Source organism: Schistocerca gregaria, chromosome 4, assembly GCF_023897955.1.
Source record: "Schistocerca gregaria isolate iqSchGreg1 chromosome 4, iqSchGreg1.2, whole genome shotgun sequence".
In the NCBI taxonomy this organism is placed as follows: domain Eukaryota; kingdom Metazoa; phylum Arthropoda; class Insecta; order Orthoptera; family Acrididae; genus Schistocerca; species Schistocerca gregaria.
In genome coordinates this window covers 633,183,273-633,205,584 of record NC_064923.1, presented here as the reverse complement: position 1 = coordinate 633,205,584, position 22,312 = coordinate 633,183,273, and the positions used below count along the sequence as shown (strand labels likewise).

Sequence of the window (22,312 nt, the reverse complement as noted above, 5' to 3'; positions counted from 1 at the left end):
GTTGCCACGGAAAACACGACTGCTATGTGTGTCAAGAATCCAAGAGGATATCTACAGGGCGTCCAGATCTTTTGTTACAATTATACACACGGCATTGGATCCTAAAATATTTTGAGCCTAGGAACCAAAGGGCAACAATTAGTACTTGAGGCAGTAGTGTCGAAAAAGTTTTTTGTGAGGCATGTTTTTGCAAACTGCTTATGTGTCACAGGGGTGTAAATACGGTTATGTGGGTCCTTGGGCAAATGCATTAGGTGATCCCCCGTATATGACTATTCCCACTCCGCCCCATTCTCAACTCAACAAAACGTCGCCCACACGTCTCCCATAGCTAGCCATCCTCTCCTCTCTGTCCTTCCACACACTACATTACATCATTACCCGGGCCACTCTCCTCCCACTTGTGTTAAACAGCTAAATAAACAAGAAAAACAGTTAAATACTGGAACCAGTTAATTCCATAAATTATCTGGGAGTGCGCATTAGGAGTGATTTAAAATGGAACGATCATATAAAGTTGATCATCGGTAAAGCAGATGCCAGACTGAGATTCACTGGAAGAATCCTAAGGAAATGCAATCCGAAAACAAAGGAAGTAGGTTACAGTACGCTTGTTCGCCCACTGCTTGAATACTGCTCAGCAGTGTGGTATCCGTACCAGGTAGGGTTGATAGAAGAGATAGAGAAGATCCAACGGAGAGCAGCGCCCTTCCTAACAGGATCATTTAGTAATCGCGGAAGCGTTGCGGAGATGACAGATAAACTCCAGTGGAAGACTCTGCAGGAGAGACGCTCAGTAGCTCGGTAAGGGCTTTTGTTGAAGTTTCGAGAACATTCACCGAGGAACCAAGCAGTATATTGCTCCCTGCTATGTATATCTCGCGAAGAGACCATGAGGATAAAATCAGAGAGATTAGAGCCCACACAGAAGCATACCGACAATCCTTCTTTCCACGAACAATAAGAGACTGGAATAGAAGGGAGAACCGATAGGTACTCAAGGTACCCTCCACCACACACCGTCAGGTGGATTGCGGAGTGTGGATGTAGATGGAGATGTAGATGTAGATGGAGAAGCGTAATACAATCTTTAAACTTTTTCCCGGTTCATCTATACAGAAACAAACTGTTCGTCCCTGCTAAGCAGGTCGAAGGCTTTTTGCAGTCACTCGTTGACCAGTATGGTGTGGAAATATAAGATAGGACGTTTTAAATTTCACGTTTAAGAAATTGTTCACGCAGGAGAATCGTGCAAATATAGCCAGCACCTGAACAGGGATTTTGCTTCCACATGTGATTATTTCAAGTGCCTGCGTTCCCCTCCCACCCTCCCCCGGTTCAGCCACCTCGTTGCATTTTCAGACACAGTGAACCTTTTTCACAATGTCCTTCATCCACGACATTTTATTTTCAAAATCCACACTTAGTCTTTAAGACCAGGTTCGGGGCACCTGTCAGTAAAACCTTTACAGTGTAATACGTTTTGAATTATAACTCAAAAATTTAATATGTCAACGAAAATTAAGTTATGTGACTAGCAGAGTGTATAACTAAAATCTGTTCACTTTTTCTCGTTCCTGAATAGTGGGGAGCGTGCAGTGCGAGACGTGTAGCAACCAGCATAGCTGAGAACTGCATTGGTGGTATCGGTAGAGCATACAAAGTGGAACGTAAAAGGATGGCGAGTCACATATAAATGCTTCATTTATTGAAAAAAAGCGGATAAATCATCAGTACCTATTTAGTGTATGCTTAGTACATAGGAGAAAATCAGCTATTGTCGAATATCAAGAATGCGTGCTTTCCGACATGCCAAGAACTCTATTTACGGATCAAAACAAGCTGTTTCGATAGATCTTTATTTACTGTAATGAAATGATAATTAAATCAAGACCCTAAGCTGTCGACAGGCGTTGATATACATCAATGGGGACAGTTGAAAACGTGTGTCCCGACCGGGACTCGAACAACGGATCTCCTGCTTACATGGCAGACGCTCTATCCATCTGAGCCACCGAGGGCACAGAGGAGATAGTGCGACTGCAGGAATTTATCCCATGCACACTACTCGTGAGATCGACATTCCCAACTTAATGTCCACACACTACATTCGTAGTGCCCCTGGGTATATCAACGCCTGTCGACAGCTTAGGGTCTTGATTTAATTATCATTTCATTCTAAGAGAGCTCATGGTCTGCGATGGTATCTGTATCCATAACCGAAAGAACAGATACTATTTTCATATATTTATTTACTATAGCGGAAAGCACCAATTAACTCCTATACGAAGCTGTTGGAACTCAAACAATGTGAAATACTATGAAACAGGATAAATAGATCGTGCTTCAGATCCAAAAAAATGTGAGATTTTTTCAATATGATTTTAGTACTGATATCTACTGATTATCGTTTCATCACCGGGAAAGAAAGGGGAATGACGGAACACTTAAAAGAAGTTACAGAAAAGAAAAAAAATGTACAGGAGCGTGGCAAGAAAGGCAGTAATGTAAATACACTCCTGGAAATGGAAAAAAGAATACACTGACACCGGTGTGTCAGACCCACCATACTTGCTCCGGACACTGCGAGAGGGCTGTACAAGCAATGATCACACGCACGGCACAGCGGACACACCAGGAACCGCGGTGTTGGCCGTCGAATGGCGCTAGCTGCGCAGCATTTGTGCACCGCCGCCGTCAGTGTCAGGCAGTTTACCGTGGCATACGGAGCTCCATCGCAGTCTTTAACACTGGTAGCATGCCGCGACAGCGTGGACGTGAACCGTATGTGCAGTTGACGGACTTTGAGCGAGGGTGTATAGTGGGCATGCGGGAGGCCGGGTGGACGTACCGCCGAATTGCTCAACACGTGGGGCGTGAGGTCTCCACAGTACATCGATGTTGTCGCCAGTGGTCGGCGGAAGGTGCACGTGCCCGTCGACCTGGGACCGGACCGCAGCGACGTACGGATGCACGCCAAGACCGTAGGATCCTACGCAGTGCCTTAGGGGACCGCACCGCCACTTCCCAGCAAATTAGGGACACTGTTGCTCCTGGGGTATCGCCGAGGACCATTCGCAACCGTCTCCATGAAGCTGGGCTACGGTCCCGCACACCGTTAGGCCGTCTTCCACTCACGCCCCAACATCGTGCAGCCCGCCTCCAGTGGTGTCGCGACAGGCGTGAATGGAGGGACGAATGGAGACGTGTCGTCTTCAGCGATGAGAGTCGCTTCTGCCTTGGTGCCAATGATGGTCGTATGCGTATTTGGCGCCGTGCAGGTGAGCGCCACAATCAGGACTGCATACGACCGAGGTACACAGGGCCAACACCCGGCATCATGGTGTGGGGAGCGATCTCCTACACTGGCCGTACACCTTTGGTGATCGTCGAGGGGACACTGAATAGTGCACGGTACATCCAAACCGTCATCGAACCCATCGTTCTACCATTCCTAGACCGGCAAGGGAACTTGCTGTTCCAACAGGACAATGCACGTCCGCATGTATCCGGTGCCACCCAACGTGCTCTAGAAGGTGTAAGTCAACTACCCTGGCTAGCAAGATCTCCGGATCTGTCCCCCATTGAGCATGTTTGGGACTGGATGAAGCGTCGTCTCACGCGGTCTGCACGTCCAGCACGAACGCTGGTCCAACTGAGGCGCCAGGTGGAAATGGCATGGCAAGCCGTTCCACAGGACTACATCCAGCATCTCTACGATCGTCTCCATGGGAGAATAGCAGCCTGCATTGCTGCGAAAGGTGGATATACACTGTACTAATGCCGACATTGTTCATGCTCTGTTGCCTGTGTCTATGTGCCTGTGGTTCTGTCAGTGTGATCATGTGATGTATCTGACCCCAGGAATGTGTCAATAAAGTTTCCCCTTCCTGGGACAATGAATTCACGGTGTTCTTATTTCAATTTCCAGGAGTGTAGTATTAATGGAATACCCAAAGGGGAGGGAGTAGCCGGAAAAGATTCCATGCATCTTTCCATGTGTGTGCGCCACTTAATCATCAAGTTTGGACTGAAAAGTCTGTGGTATGTAACGGCTGTGCGTATTTTCCTTAGTCTTTATTTATCTACTACGAAGTATTTTTATCAGCGATACTGCTACAGATGTTTAAGTTTGGTGTATAGCAACCGTTTGGCCATCAAACGCTAATATTTATCTTGACTTCTTTATTATAAAGTTTTTCGCTTCTGTAGGGCCGTTCAAGGTGACGTAGGTGCATTTCAGTGTTGTGAAGGCACACGGTAGAAACTTAGTTCCCACATTGCCATTAACAAGTTTTGCTATCTTGAAAGACGCACCCATGGTGACCAAATCCAGCGCTTGATTTGTCACCTCTTTCATATCACAGTAGACAATTTACAGTATGGTGTCAGATTTTATGAACGATTTGTATTTCCAGCCTATTCTGACACTTATTCATTTACGCAAAGCTTTCGTTGTCTTGTTTAATTCAGCCTTTTGGAACCATATAAAACCTGCATCCCTGGGCAGTGGCACTATTGCTGTCCCCTCCCCCCCCCCCCCCCCCCCCCGTCCCCCCAGCCTTCGGCCCGCCGCAGAGCCAGCTCTGAACCTAGCTTTGTTTAAGCATGTGGAGGACATACTAGTAGGCATCCCTGCCGTAGATAAGCAACTAAAAAAGTTAGGTCCGGATGGAATCACAGGTGGTTTTACATTTATCATAAATCTCTTGCCCAGCACAAAGTCCTAACTGACTGGAGAAAAGCATTGATACGTCTATCATCTTGGCTGTACCTTTACATAATACAAAATCTTTCTCCGTGTCATTCTCCATCTCAGCCATACGACTATGGAACGCGCTCCCCTGTGATCTGCGTCTTATCCAGAACTACTCAACATTCAAGAGGGAACTCAAAACATACATTTTAGGGACGGTATAGCCACCATTCTTGTGCCCCTCCCATCTCTTTCTTTCTCCTCTCCATCACAGCTTCGAATTTTACCGTTCTATTTCTCTTCCTCTAACCTATCTACCTCTTATATATCTCTTTCACCCCATTCTATCGCCTTATGTCTCTGCTCGATGAGAATAACTCACAAGCTGCAAGAACATAACGAGAAAATTCCCAACTAACAATGTGACTGACATTCAGAAAAGAAAAGTATGTTTACTTTCATATACATAGTCATTATTATTATTATTATTATTACTATTATTACTATTACTATTATTATTATTATTACTATTATTATTGTTTGTTATAATTATTTTTATTGTTATAATTATCATTGTACTACTGTTATGATATCTATTTTTTTTCTTTAACATCAATACTGCATAATAGGCTATATGTCCTTAATGTTAAGTAGAAACTGTAACTCGTTCAATCTGAGTATGCCTGGTTAGGTGTAAGAGGGGGCCTGAAGGCCCTAATCTTGCCAGGTAAAATAAATGCATAAATAAATAAATAAATAAATAAAATAAATAAAAGCACACTTGACTCTTGTGTTAAGAAGGGTAAACGAATGGACCCGCAAAATCACAAACCAATATTCTTAACATCAGTTTCCTGCAGAATTCTTGAAGATATTCTCAGTTCGAATATAATAAATTTCATTGAGACGGCAAAGCGTCTGTCCACAAATCTGCACCGACGCTCTTGCGAAACTCAGCTTGTCCTTTTCTCACTTGATATCCTGCGAACCGTGGATGAAGGACAACAGGCAGATTCCACATTCCTAAATTTTCTGAAGCGGTTGACACGGTATCCCGCTATAGAAGTTAACAAAGGCTCCAGCATATGTGAGTGGCTCGAAGAATTCTTAAGTAATGGAAGCCAGTACGTTTTCCTCGACGGCGAGTCTTCATCTGAGACGAGGGTATCGTCAGATGTGCCCAGGGAAGAGCGTTAGTACCGCTGCTACACCCTGCAAACATAAATGATTTGATGGACAGGGTGAGCGGCAATCTGCGGTTGTCTGCTCATGATGCTGTGCTGTACGGGAAGATGCCGTCGTTGGGCGACTGTTGGAGGATACGAGTTAGAGAAAATCTGCAGTTGGTGTTTTGAGTAGAAGCTAGCTCTAAACGTAGAAACTTAAAAATAAATGCAGATGAATGGGAAAAACACTCTCATAATGCTTGATTATGACACCAACAGTGCGCTGCTTGACACAGTCACAGTGATTGAATGTGTAGGCGTAACGTTGCATATGCGAATGGTCGACTTCGTTTGATTGGGAGAATTTTAGGAACGTGTGGTTCGTCGGTGAAGGATACCCATGGTACGATAATAGTGCGACCCTTATTGACCACTGCTGTAGTGTTGGTGATCCGCATCAACGCATTTCGGAGGCGGGGCTGCTAGATTTGTTACCGTTAGGTTCGATCACCACGCAAGTACGTACTGTTAGGATGATTCGGGAACTCCAATCGGAATACCTGGAGGGAAGGCAACGTTCTTTTCGAGGAAGACTATTGAGAACATTTAGAGAACCGGCACTTGACGCTGACTTGAACGATTCTCCTGTAGCTGACGTACATTTCGCATAAGGACAACGAAGACAAAAGAAATTAGGACTCGTACGAAGTCATGCAGGCAGTCATGTTTTCCTCGCTCTTCTTGTGTGTGGAACATGAAAGGAAGTACTAGTAGTGGTACCCTCCGCCACGGAGCATACGGTGGCTTATGGAGTATTTACGTAGATGTAGATCAATGAAAGTAACAAAGGCTGCATACTACCTAAGGTACATTTTAATTAAATACAAAACCATCTGTTTCCTATGAGAATATTTATTTAACTACAGTCCTGGCCATTAAAATTTCTACACCAAGAAGAAATGCAGATGATAAACGGGTATTCATTGGACAAATATATTATACTAGAACTGACATGTGATTACATTTTCACGCAATTAGTGTAAGTAGATCCTGAGAAATCAGTACCCAGAACAACCACCTCTGGCTGTAATAACCGCCTTGATAGGCCTGGGATTTGACTCAAACAGAGCTTTGATGGAGCGTGCAGGTACAACTGCGCATGTAGCATCAACACGATACCACAGTTCATCAAGAGTAGTGACTGGAGTATTGTGACGAGCCACTTGCTCGCCCACCATTGACCAGATGCTTTCATTTGTTGAGAGATCTGGGGAACGTGCTGGCCAGGGCAGCAGTCGAACATTTTCTGTATCCAGAAAGGCCCGTACAGGACCTGCAACATGCGGTCGTTCGTTATCCTGCTGAAATGTAGGGTTTCGCAGGGATCGAATGAAGCTTAGAGCCAGGGGTCGTAACATATGTGAAATGTAACGCCCACTTTTCAAAGTGCCGTCAATGCGAACAAGAGGTGACCAATGGCACCCCATACCATCACGCCGGACGATACGCCAGTATAGCGAAGACGAATACACGCTTCCAATGCGCGTTCACCGCGTTGCCGCACAACACGGATGCTACCATCACGATGCTGTAAATAAAACCTGGATTAAACCGAAAAAAAATGCCTTTTTGCCATTCGTGCACCCAGGTTCGTCGTTCAGTACACGATCGCAGTTGCTCCTGTCTGTGATACAGCGTCAAGAGGAACCGCAGTCATGGTCTCCGAGCTGATAGTCCATTCTGCTGCAAACGTCGTCGAACTGTTCGTGCAGATGGTTGTTGTCTTGAAAACGTCCCCATCTGTTGACTCAGGGATCGAGGCGTGGCTGCACGATCCGTTACAGCCATGCGGATAAGGTGCCTGTCATCTCGAATGCTAGTGATACGAGGCCGTTTGGATCCAGCACGGCGTTCCGTATTACCCTCCTGAACCCACCGATTCCATATTCTACTAACAGTCATTGGTTCTCCCACCAACGCAAGCAGCAATGTCGCGATACGATAAACCGCAATCGCGATAGGCTACAATCCGACCTTTATCGAAGTCGGAAACGTGATGGTACGCATTTCTCCTCCTTACACAAGGCATCACAACAACGTTTCAGCAGGCAACGCCGGCCAACTGCTGTTTGTGTATGAGAAAACCGTTGGAAACTTTCCTCGTGTCAGCACGTTGTAGGTGTCGCCACCAGCGCCAACCTTGTGTGAATGCTCTGAAAAGCTAATCATTTGCATATCACAGCATCTTCTTTCTGTGTGTCAAATTTTGCGTCTGTAGCACTTTATCTTCGTGGTGTAGCAATTGTGATGGCCAGTAGTGTAATAAGACATGCGTTTTACGTTCAGAATAAAAACAAAGAATTATTACTCAAAAAATTAAATAACGCGAAAACAGTGAAATAATATCTAATATTGTCCTTCAAGACAAACAACATTGAGTAGATAATTTTAGAGTAGTACACAATTTTGAATATTCCCGCAAAACTGTAAACTGCGAATGAAACATACCTGCTTTGTAACGTAAACTCATGCCTTACGTAAATGAGTTTTTCCTCTTTCTTGTGTGGTCCATTGTTACAGAAAAAACAGTATTTCACGGTGTTATATTTTATTTTCAGCTGTACTGCGCGAACGGTGCTTTTAGCCGAACCACGCAATTTGAAAGCCTGTTCCTCTTCCATTCACAGGAGTGTAGAAAAAGTGAATACTTCTGCGCCTCTGTCCGAGCTGTTATTTCCATTCTTTTGTCTGCTCGATCTCTAGGGGATGGAAACATAGCAGGGTGAAGAACATACGTGGTTTCTACGCTGAAACATGAGTCTTGGGGTTTCCCAAGCAGCTTCTTGAGAGATGTACGGCGTCTTGCTTCGTGTTCTACCTACTAAGATTTTTCAACATTCTTGTTACACTCTCTCTCCATCAAACATGCCTGTGACTTTAATAATACATTCTTGGGTTTCAAGCCGCGTCAAGTGGTTTACTGCCCAGGAGCTTTCGGCAGAGATCTCCTCTGCCATTGTCAAGTGGATGACTGTCGTGTGGTTGTCATTGCCGTGCTTATATAGCTGCGCCGTCGCTCGTGACGTCACTGATGATCAGTTTTGGCCGCGCGACCGCCGGGCCCGCTTCAACTCCCTCAACACCGGTCCCACGCTGTACTCAGCTGCAACCCACCGTCTCTATTGACGGTGATGTCAGAAATTCTAATCTCTATGGCCTGGCCTCCTTTATCACGATATCCCAGAAGCCATTAGTCCGTTTAGTCCGTAGACGTCTCATCGAATGCAATTCGGTGTCCGTTTTCCAGAGCATGTTCTGCTACAGCTGACTTTTCGGGATACCGCAGACGGTAACACCTTTTATGTTCTATGCGTCGCTGTTCAATAGTGTGAACAGTCTGGCCACATAGATCTGCCCGCATCCACACGGTATCTTGTACATTCCTGGCGTTCTGAGGCCTACATCGTCTTTCACAGATTTCATTAGTTGCCGGATCTTTGCCGGAGGCCTGAAGATTGTGTCAATTTTATGCCTCTTCAGGAACCGACTAATCTTCCCTGTTGTCGAACCACAAAACAGTAAGAATTCAACCTGCTTGGTGTCGTCTTCAGAGGTCTTCTTCTTTTGAGGCTTGGATGACGTTGCTTGTGAAGTCTGTTTGTTGTTGTAGCCGTTTTCCATAAAATCTTTTCGTAAGTGACTCAATTCTCTCGGCAAGTTTTCAGCGTCTGAGACGCTGTTGCTACTACAGGATCCCAAAGTTGGTTCCAGTTTGTATAGACATTCAGCCTGTTGATATTTTGGTTCAGTCTCTCTTGTTAGCTAGTACTACCATTTTCAAATTTCGTGGTATCAAATCTAGGGTTATTATTCTTCACTGGCATCTTATTGACTTTTTTAGCGGCTTTATATTCACATTGATCAGAGGTCGGAATCCATGTTAGCCCCTCTAGGTACCTTGAGATTCACAACGTAGCAATGGCTCTGACCATCTATTGCTATGTGGTCGATCTCAAACTCACCAAGCACGCTGCCTGGGCTGCGTCTCATGATGGCCTTCTTTGGTAGGTGTTGAAAGGTCGCGAACATCAGGAATAGTCCATATTTGGTGCAAATGCTTATTAAGTATTCGTCATTCTTGTTAGTTCTGATATGAGGAGCGTATCTTCCAACAACCTTCCGGTATCTCTTTTCTGTCCCGACCTGGGCGTTGAAATCTCGTAGCAGTGCCGTCGTATGGTGACCCTGGACCTTACCTAGGACCTTACCTCGAGGGTAGCGCAGTAATTGTCTGTGGTCCCTGGATTTTTCCTGTTACATTCGTTGATTAGTGTATGAAAATTATCCAGGTAGTACCCCCTATTGTAGGATCTGAAGGATATTACTGAGGTTTCGTCATTGGTCGAGGATAAGGCAAGTATTCTTATAGTCCATTTGTGATGTACTGTAAAACCAGTTCCCAGGAAGTGTGCTTCTCCATAATCGTCATACCATGTTTTCCTTTGTGAATTCTACATCCTTCAGATTCCATGACATCTTCATCTGGAAACCTAGTCTCTTGGGGGAGGGGGGGGGGGGGGGCGGGGCTGCTGTAATGACCCTCTTGACCCTCTTGTTGTTCAGAACTTACAGTGGGTGTTAGTTACTGTGGAGTACTACTAGCGTAAGGAATACGAAAATTGCGAAGGAAAATGTTTGTGACGTGAAAATGTGCTTATGTTTCGCAAGTGGAGTTATAGTGCGATCTCCAAAATGCAACCAGGTGACAGGATGACAGGAAACGCAGATGCCAAGTAGGTAATCATTTATTTATGTAAAAAAAAGAAAAAAAACAAAACAACTGTTTTATAATCCACAAATATTGCATATCAGAAGAAAACTATTTCATTCTAGATTCAACTGAAGATGCCTTAAAGTAAAAGGCGAAACGCGTCTGGAAGAAATGAAACACAATGCAGCAAGAAAAGTGGTTTTTATTTCCAAGACAACATAGACGTCGGTAGCGCTACCCTGAAAAACAATACACAGTCGTCAGCGATGTGTCCACGACAGAGTTTATCACTGTTGGCAGTTCATGGCTGGTTGTCGAAGGTGAAGCGTTTCTTGTTGCATGCGTTCATACGTTGAAGAAAAATCGCCAGGAATGGCGGTCGGTGACATCTGGCATAAGAAGTCACACTTGTTCTGCCAACGGCCTTGTTAAAGAGAGGGGAGGAGCGGACAGATGTTTAGGGCACCCTCTTATGCTTGAAGTAGGAAACTGCTTCTAAAAGGCGGAAGAATCAGCAATGATCAATGGCTTGAGGATTCAGAAGGCATTAAAGAGACATAATTTGTATCCACAGGACATATAGCCTGTAACTGAAAAAAATGTCGTGATGATCTCACCATTGGCAAAAGATTCCGGAGTAGTCCCCCCTTCGGTTCTACGGGAGGGTACTGCCAAGTGAGAGGTGATCATGAGAAAAAGTTTGAATAACCAACGAAAGGGTAACGTTCTACGAGTTGGGGCGTGGCATGTCTGAAGTTTGTACGTGGTAGAAAAGACAGAAAATCTCTGAGGGGTAATATCAAGGCTCAATCTAGATGTAGAGGGGGTCAGTGAAGTGAAGTGGAAACAAGACAAGGATTTCTGGTCAGAGGATTATAGGGTAATATCAACACCAGCAGAAAATGTAACGGGAGTAGGACTCGTTATGAAGAGGAAAGTTGGACAGAGAGCAGGTTACTGTGAGCAGTGAACAGGAAACCAACACTGAAAACAATAGTTTGGGCATAGATACCGACGTCCCCTCCACCTTCAATTTATATAATATTTCAATTTTATGATTAGTAAGTGCTCGAATAAGCCGATGGTGCAATAAGGCTAGTTAATGCAGACAAAAAAAAGCAAAATGTGGGAAATAATTCACGCAGTCGAAAATATTTCTACAGTGCTAGGAGGTAGTGCCATGAACAACATACTAGAAATCCTGGCCGCTGTGGCTGAGTGTGGGAGAGGGAAGTGCGTTTGAAGGTCACTTTTTGAACGTTTTTCTTGAATAACTCGAAGACCGTGACCTCCAGCGAAAGAAAACGTATCACAGTAAAAAATGTAGGTACACTAAATTTCGTTCAAAAAAGATCTTGCTAACTTTTTGTGTAGAGATAATAGTATGCTAGCGAACGAGAGAATAATCAAAATCTTGTGCATTGTTTCTGAAGGCCAGCTATAACATTGCGAACTGCATAAAATGATAGCGGTAGGTTAGCTGAATGGCACTACATAGTTATGTAATTTTATTTATTTTCAGTGGAGATACCTGGTGATGGGAATGACAAATTCAGCTTGCTTGCAGTTAACGACTTTTTACTCAGTATATACAGTATAGAAGGAGGAATACGTGATTAAATGTGTAGAGGATTTGGACACGAACAATGTGCGAAATTTAGCGCACGGTGCTTCCATCTTTAGTACCGACAACCGCTCCTAAGCTGGCTAGGCACGAGTCGGACTGCCGGCCGGTGTGTGGCCGAGCGGTTCTAGGCACTTCAGTCCAGAACCGCACTGCTGCTACGGTCGCAGGTTCGAATCCTGCCTCGAGCATGGATGTGTGTGATGGCCTTAGCTTAGTTAGGTTTAAGTAGTTCTAAGTCAAGGGGACTGATGACCTCAGATGTTGAGTCCCATAGTGCTTAGAGCCATTTTTGAACGAGTCGAAATAATCTCTAACGATCTGATACAGATACGCCATGCCACGCTCTCTCAACTGTAAGACAGTGTTCATCAACTGTAATAATTGGCGAGTAGTGGCGTGCCGGTCTCTGAGCGCGTCATGACTACAGAGAGGTCTGAAGAACATGATGGCCAGGGCTACAGCCGCACGCCTTCTGTACCAAGGTAGGGCAGGACTCCGCGGGCACCCTGCGATCTTACGTTATCTTGCTGAAACACAACCCACAGAGGCCTCTAACAGGGCGCAGCCATCAGTCTTAATACGTCAGAAATGTAACGGCTGCTGTGCAGATTGCCGACAATTCGAACCAGAGGTGATCGTGTAGCATACTGAGTGACACCTCTAACTACACGAAGCACGCGACCCGTATGAAGACGAGGAACGCAGTTCAATCCATCAAAGTTCGTTCTTCTTGCAACCTTCAGAAATGAATGCGCCCTTCGTGACACTGTGCACAAAACAGGAATTCGTCTGAAAAGATGACGAGGTGTCACTCCTCTGTCCAATGTTGTATTTGGACATACCACTGTACGCGTCTGTATGCAACCACGTCAAGGAAAGATGCAACAATGATCGACGTGACGCTTCAAACGTCGTCATACAGTTCGTGTGCCTTGCTGTAAATGAACTCATTGCGTGACTCGAGGTACGTGACGTTGCTTTATGATCGTGCACGGCCGAGTGATTGTCTCTGTCCTCTTGGGCGCCAGTCGCTGGGGGTCGTTAAGGCCGTGCTTGTCTGTTAGTACCGCCCTTCCAAACCCTTTGATTACTCATTCGCGCGACAGTCGTGGCATGCTGACCAACGCGGGCAGAAATGTCGATGTGGCACGATCCTGCCGCCGTCGAATCGAGAAACTTTATAGTAGCGTTTCGTCTCCTTACATGAGGCATTACAAGATTTTCTCATAAAAAACAATCATTCAAATGCGACTGTTTAGTGAGAAACCCTCAGCGCAATATTTCTTTATATACAGAAGGCAGATCGTGTTACCTCGACGTAGTTTGTTCAGCTGCTCTGAAGTGCTAATCAGTTTCATATCCCAGCACGTAGGACACTTCATGCCAGTTTCAGGTTGGTTGCATGCTGACTTCTTTGTGTTCCAATTTTCATGTCTAGGAGTCCACGAGAGCGTGCTGAAGAGTAAGGCCTCAAATTTTTTTTATCTGTTCTCAATATAAGTTGAGGTATTACATGTCAGGCTTATTACTAGGTCGACTTTCCCGCTTCGAAGACGGAAGTAGCAACCCTCTACCGTGAGGGGGCTCCGAATTGTAGTGTGTGACTGGGCGGTGTGTAACGTAACTACGTCGGCGCCTTAGAAACAGCGTGCTGTAATGGCATTTCTTAATCGCAGAGAACGTGCCTCAAATTGAAATCCATAGAAGAATGAAATCTATGTATGGTGATGGTTGTATCGACATCAGTAATGTGCGACATTGGGTTGCTTGTGCTCGTAATGAAGAAAACGGTGGTGCTAACGTCAACGTACGTAGCAGAGGTCGGAATGAATGCCCGCGAATAGCAACTGGCGAGGATCGTCGGAATCGGGTTGATGAATTCATCGGAAAAAGTCGTCGGTAACACAAAAAAAATGGCTCTGAGCACTATGGGACTCAACTGCTGTGGTCATCAGTCCCCTAGAACTTAGAACTACTTAAACCTAACTAACCTAAGGACATCACACACATCCATGCCCGAGGCAGGATTCGAACCTGCGACCGTAGCAGTCGCACGGTTCCCGACTGCGCGCCTAGAACCGCGAGACCACCGCGGCCGGCGTCAATAACACAGACACAGCTCTCTGGTAAGTGTAGCGCATCACGATAGCGTGCACAGACCACCATTCCAGAACTACAACACAGAACACTGGATGCTGGGAGAGTGCCTCGAATGCTCACTCCTGACACGAAACAGAGGAAATTGGACATCTGTCAATAATTTATTTTGCGTTTTGAGCGTAAGGGTGAGGAGATCCTTAACGACAGTGCGACGACTTGGGTCACTATTTTGATCGCGAAAACAAGAGAGTATCAATGTTCTGCCACAAAGGATCACCGGCGCCTAAAAATGTTCATTCCAGCAGCAGGTAAAGTAATGCCTACAGTGTTCTGGGATGTTCAAAATGAGTTGCATTTGGAATTCATGCGTAAAGGTACCACCATAAACTCTGCATGATACTGCGAGGTTCTCATGTGAGGTACTGCGAGGCCATCAGAAAACTGAAACCACGAATTCAAAGAGGTCACCAACACATGGGGCACTCCCTTCTTCAGCATGATAACGCCAGATCGCGCACGATTAACCTCCATACTGTCCCGATTTGGCATCATCCGATTTCCATCTTTTCTGAAATTCAAAGAACACCTCCGAGGACTTCACTTTGGTAGTGATAAAGCGGGGCAAGCAGAGTTGATGTTGTGGCTCTGTCAACAAAATCAGACACTCTGCAGTGACCGTATCAACAAAATGGTCTCTCGTTGGGAGACATGTGATGATGAGAAACAAATATACAGATTTTTTTTCATTAGGCTCCCGGCTGGTCTGATGCGGTAAGCCGCGAATTTCTCTCCTGAGACAACCTTCTCATCTCAGAGGAGGACTTGCAACCTATGTCCTCAACTGTTTGTTGGATGCATTCCAATCTCTGTCTTCCTCTACAGGATGAATTGTTTGGGGGAGGAGACAAGACAGCGAGGTCATGTCTCATCGCATTAGGGAAGTACGGGGAAGGAAGTCGGCCGTGCCCTTTCAAAGGAACCATCCCGGAATTTGCCTGGAGCGATTTAGTGAAAACACGGAAAACCTAAACCAGGATGGTCGGACGCGGGACTGAACCGTCGTCCTCCCGAATGCGAGTCTAGTGTGCTAGCCACTGCGCCACCTAGCTCTGTCCTCTACAGTTTCTGCCCTCTATAATTCTCTTTAGTACCATGGAAGCTTTTCCCTACTGGCTTAACAGAAGTTATGTTATCGTGTCCCTTCTTCATGTCGGTGTTTTTCGTATATTCCTTTCCCCTTCTCTGAAAACATCAAACGTATCCCTTACTATTAACGTACCTCATTTCTTTGCGCATTGATTCTTCCTGACTGGTTTCTTAAAATTCACTCTACTTTTCATCATTAGTGTATTGTGATCTGAGTCTAAATCTGACCCTGCAGACGTTTTACAAGCCAATATCTGATTTCGCAATATCTGTCTTATCATGATGATCAGCCCTTTTCCAAGTATACCTTCTCCTATTGTGATTCTTGAACAGAGTATTCGCTATAACTAGCTGCAATTTATTGCAGATCTCAATTAGTCTTTCTCCTCTCTCATTCCCGCTACCAAGCCCATATTCTACTGTAACCCTTTCTTCTACTCGTTCATCTAAAAGCGCATTATAGTCCACCATGGCTATTAGAGTTTCATCTCCGTTTACTTAGTGAATTACCCGTTCAATATCCTCGTATACTTTCTCTATCTCTTAATCTTCTGCTTGCGACGTCGGCATGTATACCTGAACTACTGTTGTCGGTGTTGGTTTTCTGCCGATCCTGACGAGAAGAACCCATTCACTGAATTGTTCACGTAACTCACTCGCAGTCTTACCTTCGTATTTATAACAAATCCTACTGGTGCTGTTGATATTACCCTATATTCATTTCTTCCCGTTTCAATTCACTGACCCCCATTTTACGTAGATTGAGCCTTAACATTTCCCTTTAAAGATTTTCTAGCTTCCCTAGCACGCTCGGACTTCAGACAGGCCACGCCCCAGCTCGTAGAACGTTATCCTTTCGTTTGGTTTTTCATTCTTTTTCGCATTGTCATCTCCCCCTTAGCCGTCCCGTCACGGAGATCAGAATGGAGGACTAGTTCGAAGTGTTTTGCTAATGGAGAGATCATTATGACACTTTTTCAATTACAGGGCATACGTCCTATGAGAATACATTACGTGTGTTTAATGCAGTGGTTTCCACTGCCTTCTGCAGCCTCATGCCGTCGACCGTTGCTGATTATTCTGCCTTTTAGGGGCAGTTCCCCACCACAAGGGCAAGAGAATGACCTGAAACTCCGCCCTCTTTGACGAGGCCCTTGGCAGAATGAGGGCTACTTCGTACGTTGGAAGTTTTCGGTCGGCCTGGTGATTTTTATTCAAGATTTAAGCAGTGGCGTGTTTGAACTTTAGGACACTTGGATAACTTGTCAAAGAAGCTACCATTAGTCTATCACAATGAAGATGTAGCATGTTAATAAAGTTTTTTTTTATATTCAAAATGCTTTGGGAGTTATCACGCAATAAATTCGTAGCACGCCCTACTGTCAACTATTGCACCATCTCCTGGGATTGGTAAAAAACAACGATAAGTAAAACCTGTTCAAAATTTAAACGAAACATCAGATTATCTTGAGTGTCCTTCTGTGTGCGCAGCTCGTGGTCGTGCGGTAGCGTTCTCGCTTCCCACGCCCGGGTTCCCGGGTTCGATTCGCGGCGGGGTCAGGGATTTTCTCTGCCTCGTGATGACTGGGTGTTGTGTGCTGTTAATTAGGTTTAAGTAGTTCTAAGTTTTAGGGGACTGATGACCATAGATGTTAAGTCCCATAGTGCTCAAAGCCATTTGAACCATTTTTTTTTTGTTCTTGTGTTGTCATAAAACACTTTGCGCAGAAGTGAAATTAATTCTGCACTTTTCGCAACAGTGCTCCAAGAACAATGCTAAGGGTAGGGTCAACGCATTCCTACCGATTGTTCCAAGTTTTCAACAGTGCCATAACAGGTAGAGTCCTCTTCAGGACGATCTAAAAGAAATGGAAAAGAAAATGACTCGAATGGGGAGATAAGAAAGTCAGAGCGCCACCCAAATATCACCAAGCAGTGGCCACTTTGCAAAGTGGTACAGTCTCCTGGTATACGAAGAGACGGATTGCAAGTCCCAATATTAAGATCTGGGAAGTGAGCCGCGCTCCGGAGCCCCGAACTCTGGGTCAGGTGTGGCTGCGGCTGCCTACTCTGCATGCATACGAGTACAGTCATCGACCGAACAGCGGTCTGGCGCCGCAGTGCGCGCACCAGAGTGGAATTTTAAAAAGCGAGCACAATGGGCCACTGTCTTCTTCCTGGACCATCTTCTCCTGCTCAGCCATATAATACGAGAGCAAGGAGGACACTTAACTACCTGGCACCGGAAGACGATCTGAAGTAAAAGTGCAGTTATTTTTTCACGAAGTCTACTTTATGGTAAAGAACTTATCAACATTTGCACCCACGAAGTGCGATTGTGGGTCTGCTAAGTACCCATTTGTATACGCTACACTTTTTCACTACACCCAAAAAGATTTTCAGACAATTGTTTTTAGATGTGGGAAAACGTGTAAGTTAGAGGATGACAAAGACGGTTGAGCAATTCTTGCATCAAATCCCTTACTTTTTTCCTTGTTAAAGCACACTTGACGGCAGGTCCCTGATCCGCCAGGCCCCCTCTACAGTATTTTTCTTCCTGTAGCTTATAAGAACCGTAGGCTATTTCATTCTTATAAATTGAATCGTCCGATACTGGATAAGATAGATAAATCGAGCGATACCACTTCTGGTCGAATTATTGCGGTTTTCTGTTTTTGCTCAAAAACTCAGTTTTTCATTACTTTCCTTCTGATTTGCTATTTCTGTATCTGTTTTATAAATCATGAGAACATTTTAGTATGATGAACATAAAAATAGTTTGACTCCAAAAACCTATCTGATATTTATCAAGATCAATTTAAATAAAAATAAACAGATTGATACTGCATATACACTCCTGGAAATGGAAAAAAGAACACATTAACACCGGTGTGTCAGACCCACCATACTTGCTCCGGACACTGCGAGAGGGCTGTACAAGCAATGATCACACGCACGGTACAGCGGACACACCAGGAACCGCGGTGTTGGCCGTAGAATGGCGCTAGCTGCGCAGCATTTGTGCACCGCCGCCGTCAGTGTCAGCCAATTTACCGTGGCATACGGAGCTCCATCGCAGTCTTTAACACTGGTAGCATGCCGCGACAGCGTGGACGTGAACCGTATGTGCAGTTGACGGACTTTGAGCGAGGGCGTATAGTGGGCATGCGGGAGGCCGGGTGGACGTACCGCCGAATTGCTCAACACGTGGGGCGTGAGGTCTCCACGGTACATCGATGTTGTCGCCAGTGGTCGGCGGAAGGTGCACGTGCCCGTCGACCTGGGACCGGACCGCAGCGACGCACAGATGCACGCCAAGACCGTAGGATCCTACGCAGTGCCGTAGGGGACCGCACCGCCACTTCCCAGCAAATTTGGGACACTGTTGCTCCTGGGGTATCGGCGAGGACCATTCGCAACCGTCTCCATGAAGCTGGGCTAAGGTCCCGCACACCGTTAGGCCGTCTTCCGCTCACGCCCCAACATCGTGCAGCCCGCCTCCAGTGGTGTCGCGACAGGCGTGAATGGAGGGACGAATGGAGACGTGTCGTCTTGAGCGATGAGAGTCGCTTCTGCCTTGGTGCCAATGATGGTCGTATGCGTGTTTGGCGCCGTGCAGGTGAGCGCCACAATCAGGACTGCATACGACCGAGGCACACACGGCCAACACCCGGCATCATGGTGTGGGGAGCGATCTCCTACACTGGCCGTACACCTCTGGTGATCGTCGAGGGGACACTGAATAGTGCACGGTACATCCAAACCGTCATCGAACCCATCGTTCTACCATTCCTAGACCGGCAAGGGAACTTGCTGTTCCAACAGGACAATGCACGTGCGCATGTATCCCGTGCCACCCAACGTGCTCTAGAAGGTGTAAGTCAACTACCCTGGCCAGCAAGATCTCCGGATCTGTTCCCCATTGAGCATGTTTGGGACTGGATGAAGCGTCGTCTCACGCGGTCTGCACATCCAGCACGAACGCTGGTCCAACTGCGGCGCCAGGTGGAAATGGCATGGCAAGCCTTTCCACAGGACTACATCCAGCATCTCTACGATCGTCTCCATGGGAGAATAGCAGCCTGCATTGCTGCGAAAGGTGGATATACACTGTACTAGTACCGACATTGTGCATGCTCTGTTGCCTGTGTCGATGTGCCTGTGGTTTTGTCAGTGTGATCATGTGATGTATCTGACCCCAGGAATGTGTCAATAAAGTTTCCCCTTCCTGGGACAATGAATTCACGGTGTTCTTATTTCAATTTCCAGGAGTGTAGTTAAACAATGTTTTGATGTAACAAACTGTTGCATGAAATCAGAATTTCAGCGAGGTTGTCACAAAGAATATTTATCTTACTGAAAATATTCAGAAACGTATCGCTGACTTGTAGACCCTTTGGAGGCTCTGAGCACTATGGGACTTAACATCTGAGGTCATCAGTCCCCTAGAACTTAGAACTACTTAAACCTAACTAACCTAAGGACATCACACACATCCATGCCCGAGGCAGGATTCGAACCTGCGACCGTAGCGGTCGCGCGGCTCCAGGCTGTAGCGCCTAGAACCGATCGGCAACCCCAGCCGGCCAGACTCTTTGGAGTTGTTACTCGCACATGTACTGCGAGTTAGATAACTGAAAGTTGATTTTCGAAAGTAGAAGTTGGTCACACAAGGGCTGAATTTTTTAGAAGCATATTTCACACAACTGTGAGATCAAGAACTAATACTTAAGAAAAAATCATTACGAGTTAAAGATCTGGGCAGACAAATTTCAGGTTTTGCAGAATCTATAACATTCCCTGGACCACTGCAGCCTTCAAGAAGATAGGTGTCAACAATTAGATATAACAGTGACACAGTAACTTAATGTTTATATTGCATCGTTACACTAATGTGCAATTATTGACTTTCTTCAATTATTGATGCACCCTATATTGTGTGATCGTGTTATAAACTCCAGAACACTTTCGTAAAATTCTCTAGTTAATGTTTTTTCCTTGATTGGTAGCATGAACCCTTTTTGTATCCCAGTAAATTCTAACCAACCTTCCCAGAGGATGGAATCGACTTTGTCCTTTTCGAAGCATCACCACTGCTCTTCCGTTCAATGGAACAAGCTCCCGCGAATTAAACCTCCCCTGACGGCTTGGCCGGCCTCTTCTTGGCAGTCTTGACGCGAGGAGATCATTTTAGCTACGTCGCGTATTGAGCACTGTGTTTGTAGCCATTGCTATTTGTTAAGTGGTGATACCCCACCTCATTGTCATCAGCGTTTGATGGTTCGCCGTTTCCTGACTCAATGCCCGGTTTCTTAACCGCTTATGTTCCATTGTATGTTTGCCGTCTGAGTTACCGCCCGTTTTAGCGAACGGCACGAGGGTTCCCGACTGCGTTTTACTCTTTATTCTGTTGCAGTAATACGGCGAAGGATATTTAGTCTTTGCTTCGGGACCTTCACTGTCTCTACGGCGTATTTTGTAGACCTTTCTCCAAGGGGAAGTCCTTATTTTTAGCTATCTTTCCTTCCGTTGATGGGGCTTAAGGTGTAATCGCTTTGAAAATCTCTTACTTAACAGTGTTCTACGTTTACGAAATGGGCGCTTATGACCTCAGTTGTTTTTGCGTCCTAAAAAAAAAACCAAAAAGTGGCTTCCTTCCTCTGCTTTAATTGTTGCTTCCGACGCGAAGTAGCGGACCCGTCTGTCATTCACAACGAATTCATATATTTTTAATAAAATTGTGTGTTGAAATTCAGCATCCAGACAATAATAATGGTATTTAAAACGGTTTTTGACTAAAAAAGGCGTAATCAGCGCTATTTTTAAGCAGAACGCTTCAGGGATAACGTTCGTTCGTGCAAAGCTCTGTTAAAAACCAGACTGTGTCTGCTATATCTACCTATTAAATAATTGGTTTAGGAATATTAGTTTGGCAACATGTAAGCCATGTTTGTTTGTAGGTAATTTTGATGTTTCTTTACAAAATTAACATGTGACATTTCAACTGTTTTTCTTTAATTTAATCAGCTGACATCCAACAAAAGCAGCAATTTGAGACAGTGAACATGTAGGGTTCCGAGCTACGACTTCGCAATCGAGCACTGGACAGTTCTGCACTTGTAGGGATTACGAACTACCTTTTAATACGTACCTATACATGTGTCAGATCGCCTCAAGAATGTCCCATAAGGACCCTGAGAAATATTAATCTTGTTTACGGAAGTGCTTGAGACCACTAACGAAGTTTTGTTGAAAAACAAAGAAGGGAAAAAAGCACTTGTCGATGATCGTCGACTGTTTGAACGAAACAGAATGTTCTCATCATAAACAACTAAACTTTTTTACATATTTATCGTTAAAATTAACGAATTTATAAAACGATATATCTCTTTTAGGAATCTTACAGGTAACTCACCTGGAATGTCCAGAAAACAGCAAAACGGATAATATTGCTCCTTCTATCGTCGAAACGTTTATCACGCCCGATCTTCAGGATCCTATATAGCAGGTATCCTGACAACCGAGCTCCCCACAGACAGATGAAGATCGTGACCATCAGCTGCCTGCTGTCGTAGGTCTGCAAAAAACGTTTCATAATACGTCAAACTCTATATGAAGGTATTATTTCTTGATATTACGTGTACTGCTAAAAATCGTACTGAGCCAGGAACTGAATATTGTCTACTGACTGAAAGTAATTTATACCTAATTTTCTTCAAGAAAATGTTAATTATTCTCCGTGGAGAAACAATATGTAATGCAAGAAAATAGAGGTAGCACAAGAAGTAATGAAAAGTAAATGTGCT

The 22,312-nt window shown here is 45.1% G+C and overlaps 1 protein-coding gene across 9 annotated transcripts in view; it reads right to left on the bottom strand.

Moving 5' to 3' along the window:
• Positions 1-22,312, bottom strand: part of LOC126267249 (uncharacterized) — a 698,963-nt gene that overhangs the window by 51,669 nt on the left and 624,982 nt on the right. For all 9 annotated transcript variants that reach the window (XM_049972261.1, XM_049972262.1, XM_049972263.1 and 6 more), the window contains one exon: positions 21,922-22,083. In XM_049972261.1, the coding sequence (XP_049828218.1) occupies positions 21,922-22,083 (162 nt within the window). The remainder of the gene's footprint in view (positions 1-21,921; positions 22,084-22,312) is intronic.